Source organism: Alosa alosa, chromosome 9 (genome assembly GCF_017589495.1).
Source record: "Alosa alosa isolate M-15738 ecotype Scorff River chromosome 9, AALO_Geno_1.1, whole genome shotgun sequence".
Lineage (NCBI taxonomy): Eukaryota > Metazoa > Chordata > Actinopteri > Clupeiformes > Clupeidae > Alosa > Alosa alosa.
The window spans coordinates 9,374,926-9,384,620 of NC_063197.1; the positions used below are offsets into that span (position 1 = coordinate 9,374,926).

The 9,695-nt window shown below is 39.3% G+C and overlaps 1 protein-coding gene across 1 annotated transcript; it reads left to right on the top strand.

The window, feature by feature from the left end:
* The first annotated feature begins 5,243 nt into the window (after window positions 1–5,243).
* Window positions 5,244–9,572, top strand: ttr (transthyretin (prealbumin, amyloidosis type I)). The gene is made up of 4 exons (XM_048252803.1): window positions 5,244–5,350; window positions 7,736–7,875; window positions 8,136–8,271; window positions 9,359–9,572. Exons 1-4 carry the CDS (start codon window positions 5,285–5,287, stop codon window positions 9,464–9,466), a joined length of 450 nt encoding a protein of 149 aa, XP_048108760.1. The 5' UTR covers window positions 5,244–5,284; the 3' UTR covers window positions 9,467–9,572.
* Window positions 9,573–9,695: the final 123 nt, after the last annotated feature.

A 9,695-nucleotide genomic window follows, 5' to 3' on the forward strand; every position in this document is an offset into this window, starting at 1 on the left:
TGAATGTAAGTTTAGTTAAATAATTGAAGAACTTTCTCATGATAAAATATCCAGGTAAGCCACAAGAGGTCATCATAGCACAGTGTACAGCTCTGTCACCTGCCATCCAACTGCTCTGCTCCACATTCATGATCATCCACATTCCATAAAGAGACCAAGCAGAAAAAAACAACCGCCGCATAATCCATCAAGTAATATAAAGATGTGGGTCTTATTGGGGAGCAACACAATGAAATATAAGTAAACATATCAGATATCATGGTTTTGGCTGTAGGGCCTACTGTGTGCACAAAACATATTCATATTTACAACTTCACAACCAACCACCTCACACTTCTGACGGCAAATTTGAGGAAAAGTTGGTAAACCACCCTTCATACCTAATTTGAGGGTGCTGATTCTGAATATTTTGTTTACCAAGCTCAATTCTGAGTTCTAAGCCGCATAATCAGCATTTTAACATAAAATAGCGATTATTTTTGCTTATTTTTCCCTAAATTGGGTTGATTTCAAAAGTAATCACTAAAACCAAATAAAAGTGTTCTCTAAATACATGTTTGAGCATTAAAGAAGCCATACTATAGTTTATTAACGTATTTAATGGGAACATGATTACAGTTAACATGTAATAAACTCGGAAATTCTAATCAAAACACAACCATATTTTTATTGCTAACATAGTGAGTCACTCGTAGTGTGTATAATGCATTTCATCACAATAACAAATTGCACAGATAACCTTCAACTCAGAATATATCCTACAGTACATATGAACTTAGATAGCGGGAATAAGCCTAAAGCAGAACTGCATCTACCGTCAGCAACAACCGTCAAGTAAAAAACATTTTACTTCTAGTAACACTGGATTTGGTATGTGTGCTTGCCTCTATACTAGCTTGATAATGTGCTCTTCTAATATGCCATTGAGCAGCATCACTTGTTGGTGGTAGAGCCTCCGATCCTCAACAGAGAACAGAGTGGCTCTGGCATAGTGTTGTCATGATACCAAAATTATGACTTCGATACAATATCTGCCATAAATATCTTGATACTCGATACTGAAGCGATATCGAAATCCTAAAATATCTGGAAAAGAAAGGACACAGGCCTCCTCCAAGTGTATTGAGTCATTTGTGTTGAATTTGGTGCACTTTTGGTCAATTCTGGGTTTCAAACTTCTAAACTTCGTACATAATTATTATTTTTGTAGTCAGATAAAATAGTAGTTTGTGTGAGATTAAGTCCTTTATTGTTTGTTATAGCTCATTTATATTGTGTGATGTTTTGGCAATAAATTACCTTTAAATACCCAAAGTAGGCTAGATCGAGGTCAGTGTTCAAATTACTGCATGCAAATCACTTAATGCTATGCAGAAGAGCCTAATCTTTAGGCCATCTGATGTAGGCTACCCTAGGCCTTCCTGTTTTTATGGGATTTCTTTGACAGTTGCAAAGGGAAAAAAGTGAAGATGGTCTTCTTTGCTCCAGTGTAATTATATAAGTACGTTTCAACCACTCTTTGGGTCTTAATCAGATATGCCTACACCATTATTACATAACATTTGGCTGACGCATTTTTAACCAAAGCAACTAACAACATGGTAACAGTTATGTTTTAAAGCAATTCTCTCAACAATTTTAGGACAATTTAAAAAACGGTAGAGTACAGTAAGAACTAGAATGTAATGCCAGGAATTAGGAATAGAGGAATTACAATAGTAGATGGAAATCTGCTGGCTTAATGTTGGTGGGGAAATTCCTTGGAAAAAAAAAAAACATTAAATCACTTAATCTTTGAGTTCATACAAACCCTCGTACCAAAAGACCTAGTGTGTCAAGGCGTTCTTGAGATATAACACTCAAGGTGTTTTTGACCTTGACATTTAACCTTTGACCTCCAACATCAATTAACTTCATATTTGAATCCATACAAATACTCATACCAAATTTCAGGCATGTATGTCAAGGCATTCTTGAGATGTCGCACTCAGAGTGTTCATTGACTTGACCTTTGACCTCCAACTTCAACTCTCTTTGAGTCCATACAAACACTTTTGAAGCACATGCGTCAAACCGTTTTGGAGATATAATGCGCAAAGCATGAGATATGGCTGTGACTTTTATTTTGACACACGGGAAACACTTAAACAGGATGTGTTGTTTTACTAGATTGTATGCATTAGAAGCTGAGACAGTTGATTTCACAGGTGACACCTGTGTCAGTGTTCTAATTAGCCCGGGAACTACTCTGGGAGCTTAACGAGCGCAGCTGGCTTTAGGCCATTATGACATCACAGCCTTTGAAGTCTAAGGGGGAAAAATGAGCTTTTTAACATTTTTAATCCCCCATTTCTCAAAAAGTATAAACTTTTAAAAAAATCTGAAAAAATAACTCTCTTGCCCCACTCCAGATCTTCGCAACGGTTATTTCAACATGTCTGTACGTTAAGCGGTTAGAGTCGCATTAATTCTTGAAAAGGTAAAAAGAAAAAAAGGTTATAATTATAAACTAGAAAAGCATTTCCTGAAGGAAATACAGTGCATGAAAATGCAAAAATATGATGCAAACTATATTGGTTGCTAAGTAGATGAGGTTTAATATAGTTGGAATGACTGAACAGTTAAATAGGTGGATATTTTAAATGGTTAAATTATTTAGGTAGATAGTTGACGATAACTGACAGTTGGAATGGCTCTAATGTTTGCAAATATGTTTACAAAGATAATAATGCTAACCAAGTTACTTTGCTAACTAGCATGTTAACAATGTTAAAATGTTAACTATGCTAACCATGTGACTTAGCTAACCTAGCTAATCATTTTTAGTAGTTATGCTAACTATGCTAACTAGCATGTTAACTATGCTAACCATGTGACTTAGCTATCTTAGCTAATAATTTTTAGCAGTTATGCTAACTATACTAACTGGCATGCTAACATGCTAGCGTGCTAACTATGCTAACCATGTTACTTAGCTAACCTAGCTAATAATTTTTAGCAGTTATGCTAACTATGCATTAACTATGCTAATGCACTGGATAATGTTTCTTTTTTGTTGCACTATAAAGGATAAAAAAAATATTTTTATTTGCAAATAATGCAATCTCCATAGCACTCTTCAGCAACCCTCAAACATGCACACTCTTCCATTTTTTGCATGGCTGGGATTTGAATGATAGGAAAGAGCACCAGTGAGATGTTTTAACTAGGCAAGCACAGTCGCCTTTACAAAAATACAGTGTAAATCCTCTGTAAAGACTGACAACTGTCCATAATAGTTAGTGACACGTACTTTCTACAGAAAAAAGTTAGTGACAAGTACTTTCTACAGAAAAATGAGCAGTCACCTACTATTCTATCAATTTATAATCAAGGAATCTATTTTGCTTCTAAACGTCATACTGAATTTTAGCTATTATTTCAATTTATATTTTAATTTTAGCTTATTTTAATTTGCTACTTGAGGATCATTTGGGTAATTCCTGTCCTGTCCCACTACATATCTGATACATAAAGAGTATTATTATAGAATATTAATGTCTTATATTTTGCAATTCCTATGATATCTGATGGCAATACCAAACAAGTATGTGAATTATGCTAATTAGCAAGCTTAAAACTCAAAATTGAGCTTGGTAAACACATTAGGCACATTTCTGGAATAAAAATGACTAGATAGGCCATTCTACCCCTTAGCTTTGCTCCTCATATCAAATGACTTACTAAGATTGTTTTTTTTCACCTCCGTAACATTGCACGCCTCCGACCCTTCCTCTCTGCTAGTGATGCACAGACTTTGGTTCACTCTTTCATTATGTCCCGTTTAGATTACTGCAACTCACTTTTCCTTGGTCTCCCCACTAAAACCCTTCAAAGACTACAATATATTCAAAACTCTGCAGCTAGGCTCCTCACCAATACCAGACGATCAGCACACATCACCCCCATTCTCCATCAACTCCATTGGCTACCAGTTCCGTCCCGGATCAAATACAAAGTACTACTACTCACCTTCAAAGCCCTCCACAACCTTGCTCCCCCCTACATCTGCGACCTCCTGACCCCTTACACTCCTTCCCCGCCACTCAGATCCTCTGACCAAAACCTTTTGGCTATCCCCGCCCAGACTCTCCACCCTGGGTGGCAGGTCCTTCAGTGCCTTGGCCCCCAAACTCTGGAACTCCCTCCCCAACCCCTTCTGTGCCTGTCCTTCTCTTCCTTTCTTCAAAGCACATCTCAAGACCTTTCTGTTTAATGATCACTTCTCCTCCACACCCAACACATAGTTCCTACAGATAACTTGTCTTTGTTGTATTGTTTTGTTTATTTGTTATTGTATTTCCCTGTCTTTGTCTCTGTTGTATTGTTTGTTTGTTTGTTATTGTGTTTCCCTGCCTTCCTACTATGTAAAGCAACCTTGGGTTTGAGAAAGGCGCTATATCAAATAAACTAAATAATAAATAATAATAAATAAATTATTATTATTATTATAAGTGTCTGTTGTTGTTGGTATGAGTTCTTCACACTGTAAAATAGAGGTGCAAACCCCAGTCTGGCATCGTCTGAAACAGTTACTGGTGTGAATGCTTTAAATTATAATCATTTATTCATCGTTTCTGGCCCAAATTCCATATCCAAATTTCTTGGAACAGTGGGAAGTTACATACTAACACATTTCGCCACAGAGGCTTTCCGTCGAATGGCTTCGCCAGGGTCAGAGGTGATCAAATCCGACAAAGGGGCCGTACCTGAGAGGTAAGGGGAGTTCCAGAGACCACTACTCGACGTGCTTGCGGCAGAGGAGGATGGAGGCTTACGATTTGCTGGGTTGGCCATATTTTTGACCCCCTTCTAGGTTAATGGGGTGTTTAAATTTCAGAGAGGGGGCAGTGCCAGAGAGGTAACACCATGCGAACAGTATCCCACTCAGCCTAGGCCAAAGAGCGCTCCTCCACGTACGTGTTTGTGGAGGATGATGAGAGATTATGGTTTGTAGGCTTGGATGTACCCCACCCACCCCAATGTCTCGCCTGGTTGGGGGAAAGGGAAAACGATATGGGACTGAGATTAGCCTGCAGACGGCTGCCGGTGAATTAAGCCTCTTTCTAATAAGAGCTGCCTGCCACAAAGCCGACTCTGTACAGAGTTACTGATCAGCCTGGTATTTACCTAGTCAACAGAGGGGCAGTGAGTGTGTTTCAGGTCAGCTGATGCCTGATGCCGCCCGCATATAAGAGGGCACGCGCACACATGTTCAGACAGCACAAAGAAATCAGCCCTTGCAATGCAAAAGAGTGCGGTCTGTGTGTTCTTGGCTTCTGCATTGCTCATATGCAGCGCTGCCCCTGTGGTAAGTACCTGAACTGCACCTGTGTTGAATGGTGAGGGAAATTTCTGAATTTTTGGGGAACTATGAAGTAGCACTGATGGTCTCCCAATTGTAATTATATGCAACCACAAGGTTGGGATGGTTTTTGAGGTAGATTTGGCATAACATGTTTTTTTTCTGCTGTGTGAGATCTCATGCAACACAGAAATGAAGGGACTCCAGCAAATAAAATCATTTGGGTCATCAAGCAACAAAAATGTACACATACACACATACAGTATGTTGGTTGTATGATGCAGACCAAATCTGTTTTATAATTTAGGTAGCTGGTTCAGTCTTAATTAGTTGATTAGAGCTCTTCTCAGGTCAACATCTTTGTGTATTATAAATTCTTTTCCATGAGCTGTAAACCATAATCATACAGATTAAAACAAAAAAAAGGCTTGACATTTGTCACTTTATGTGTAATAAATCCAGATTATATGAAATAAACTTTAAAATAAATTACGGAAGCACCTGTAATGTATGATTTGGCATGATGCATGTTCAGTTGAATCGAGTCAAATCCAGTAATGTTGATGTGAAATGCAGCTGTTTACGTAGATTTTTACATCAGTAATCAATACTGTGAATGAAGACTGATGTATGGCAAGTGTGGGCGTACTCAAGAGGGCACGCTGATGACCACTCCATGGATCCAAAAGGGCACTGGCCTGACGCACTTATTTGAACAGATAAACACACATTACTCTTACAAACACATATTATATGTTTTTATCTCTGATTTACAGGAATTAGTCACAGTCAGCTGATTTAGGAAGTAGCCTACTCCCAACAACAGTGTTTCTCAAACTTTTTCAGACCAAGGACCACTTAACCAATTAAACAAAAACTCATGGACCACTTTGTTAAAAAAAAAAAGAGTAGACCTACTTCAACAGTACTGTATATTACACAATAGGCCTACTCACTGAACCTCATTGCTTATTGCCTTTGCACCTTGCTTATTGTGTCAGAGGATTCATATGATTTAAACTGGCATAGCTTACTTTAACTGTTTGGATTAACATACAAGTTGGTTCAACGTTGCAAACTCATCTATATTATATTTTACCATGTCTGTTCGCGGACCACCAGTGGTTTCCGGACAACACTTTGAGAAACACTGCTCTACAACATTGACTATTTACAACAAACATAGCCTATTCTAGCACTGTTCACATGCCAGGACTTTACCTGTTCATTCTGTAGTTTCTTCAAAAGCCATCATAGATGTCTTTATCATAGATGACCCACAATGAACAAATCTGTGTTGACATTTAAAGACCAGTACTGCCAATATAAATTAAGATGCACCCTAACCAAAACAATAATAATACTAATAATAATAATAATAACAACAATACTACTACTACTACTACTACTACTAATAATAATAATAATAAATAAGCTGCAAGCAGCAATGAGGGGGCCAAGTAGTCAAGTGAGAGTTGCCATGGCAACTCAATGCTGTTACATCAGACATATGGCTGTAAGCAGTCACAGCAAGTTTCATGTCTAGCAACAAAAGTTTGGCTGAGATATAAGGTCACTATCTGTTTGGTGGCTTCACTGCTAATTTCGATTGGCTTTCACAGCCAAATTTATTCTGTGTCCTCAAAATGGGATCCTGAGTCCATGTACTGAGTTTGGTTTTGATACGTGAAAACATTGCTGAGATATAAGTTCACTTCCTGTTTGGCTGTTACGGTCGAACAGTTTTAGATATGGCCAAAAAAGGGCAAGTTTCATGAAGATCAGACAAAATTTTGGGCCTGTGAAATGTTTTACATGTTTTTGATGAAATTCAATATGGCAGCCACGTTGACGTTATCGATCACAAGTTGGCATGTGTCGGCCTTAGGACCTCCCACAGTATCAACAGACACCACTTTTAATTACTGTATTAAGAGACACCACTTTGAATTACTTTAATTACTTTTACTTTTTAATTCACAAAACACATCAACAGTTACAGCCCAAAATGAATTGCAGCAACCCCTTGAGGTCAAAGGTCACCACATTTGCTCAAATCTTTTCCTAATTGGGTCTTTAGTCCATGTACCAAGTGTGATAAATGTAAGGGTTGCTGAGATATAAGCTCACTTCCTGTTTGGGCGGCTTTGTCGCCAATTTCGATTGGCTGTTATGGGTGAAAGGTTTTAGATATGGCAACAAAAGGCACAATTTTTGTCTCTAGTCTTGGTCTGCAGATCATATGGCGGAAAATCCTTCCGGAAAATTACAGCTTCGCTGCTTGGCGCCCAATAATAATAATTAAGGATCCAGTGGGCTGTCAGGAAATTGGCTAGAAAGACTTCCTGTTCTGCTCACGATAAGACTCCAGTATCTGACCTCTGCCCCCAGGACCCCCATGGTGGCTCTGACGCCAAATGTCCGCTGATGGTGAAGATCCTGGACGCAGTGAAGGGGGCACCTGCTGGAAGCGTGGCACTGAGTGTGGCCAGGCGAGGTGCTAATGGCGAGTGGGCACAACTGGCGAGCGGGTAGGCTGCAAATGGGACACGCTTGGGATGTGTAGAGCTTGATGCCGAAAAACTTTAATTAAAAAGGTTGCAATACGAATGGCCGAAGATCTGATTGTGCTAGACTGGAACAAAAAGTGGATTTATTTTATTTTCTCTTGTGTGTGTGTGTGATTTATCTGACCTAAGATATTTTTAATAGATTAACGTGAGTGATGGGTCTATGCTCCATATTTGTTTTATTAGGTCCAATCTGCTCAGTGTTTTCCACTCTCTCACAGAGTAACAGACCCGACTGGTGAGGTCCATGAACTGATCACAGAACAGGACTTCACAGCAGGAGTATATCGCGTAGAATTTGACACCAAAGCATACTGGAAAGCAGAGGGTCGAACGCCATTCCACGAGGTGGCTGAGGTGAGTTTATCAGAAATGCTTCGACAGCAAGCTTACTTGGGCTTACTTGACATGTACTACCTTAGTTCAGCATCAATCAGTGAGCTACACAGTTCCTTACATAACCTTTGATCCACATGTACTTGCACACGCACATTGGGGTAGCTTTGACTAGCTCTCAGTAGGGAGCGCAGCTAGATGGTATGTCTGTGTCAGTTTTATATTTCTCTCACTAATGTTTCATTTGTGTGCGGGAGCGGACAGTAGGCTATAACATTTTTATTTCCATCTGGAGGAAATCCTGAGCTAAAATGCACAAAACTAAACAGCTGTGAATTGTTGGCTATTAATACTTCTGTTTTTATTATTACCTGCGGTAAGTTTTGTAAGTTTATCTATCTATAAGCAGGATGATGCAAAGCTATACTGGCCCAATACCCATGCAACTTGGTGAGCTTGAGTGGGCTGAGGAAGAACCCATTAAACTTAATGCAGATATGAATTTATTTAGTTTCACTTTCACCAACCTTGATGAGGCAATTGGCCTTAGCAGAGTGCATTGTTTCTTTTATTTATTTTGCTGTACATTTTTGTTGAAAAGTAACATCAAAAGTTCTCTCACACAAGTGGCCTCTCCCTGTTGCACTAGCAATGAATACAGCCAGGGCACAGGAGAGATCATGTTAGAAGCTTGCAGGAATAGACTGCAGTAGCAAATGAATGCTTGAAGGCTGAACTTAATTTATTTGCAGTCGTACCCTCACCATCATAGGCTAGTCAAATTCCAAATGTTCTCACTGTGGATATGAAAGACTCCAGTGCTGTCTCACTAGTCCATACCTTTCCATTGTAAGTCAAGTTGGAGCAGTCAACGGTGTTTGCTCATACTCTAAATACACACTTTGGAAACAATAGAAAATAAACCATGTTCCTGCAGTTCACCTCTGCATATCGCACTGTAGGGGGAGTAACGTTTGGTTAAAAAATGTGATGTGCACCGAGGCTTCCGTAGTATGCGCACGTACGGTTAGCAGCTGACATTTCCAGATGAGTAAAATCCCTTTCTAACAGAGTGCATCTCCTATTGCTATGTGTGTGTGCTCAACAGGTGGTGTTTGAAGCACATGCAGAGGGACACCGCCACTACACCCTCGCCCTGCTGCTCAGCCCCTTCTCCTACACAACCACTGCAGTGGTGGTCAAGACTCACGACTGATGCTGAAACACACAACCACACATACCCTCAGCTTATGTGGGGGAATAACACTGATGATGTTCCAACATGCTAACAAAACAAATAAAACAGATCACATACAAATGTAGAAAGTAGTCTTATTGTTTCCTCAATCTCCTGCATCTTCAGCAAACACAAAGCTAGGTGTACAGTACTTCTGAATTTGATTACTGTGATGTTGTCAATGTTGCTGAGAGTGTAATAGCATTAC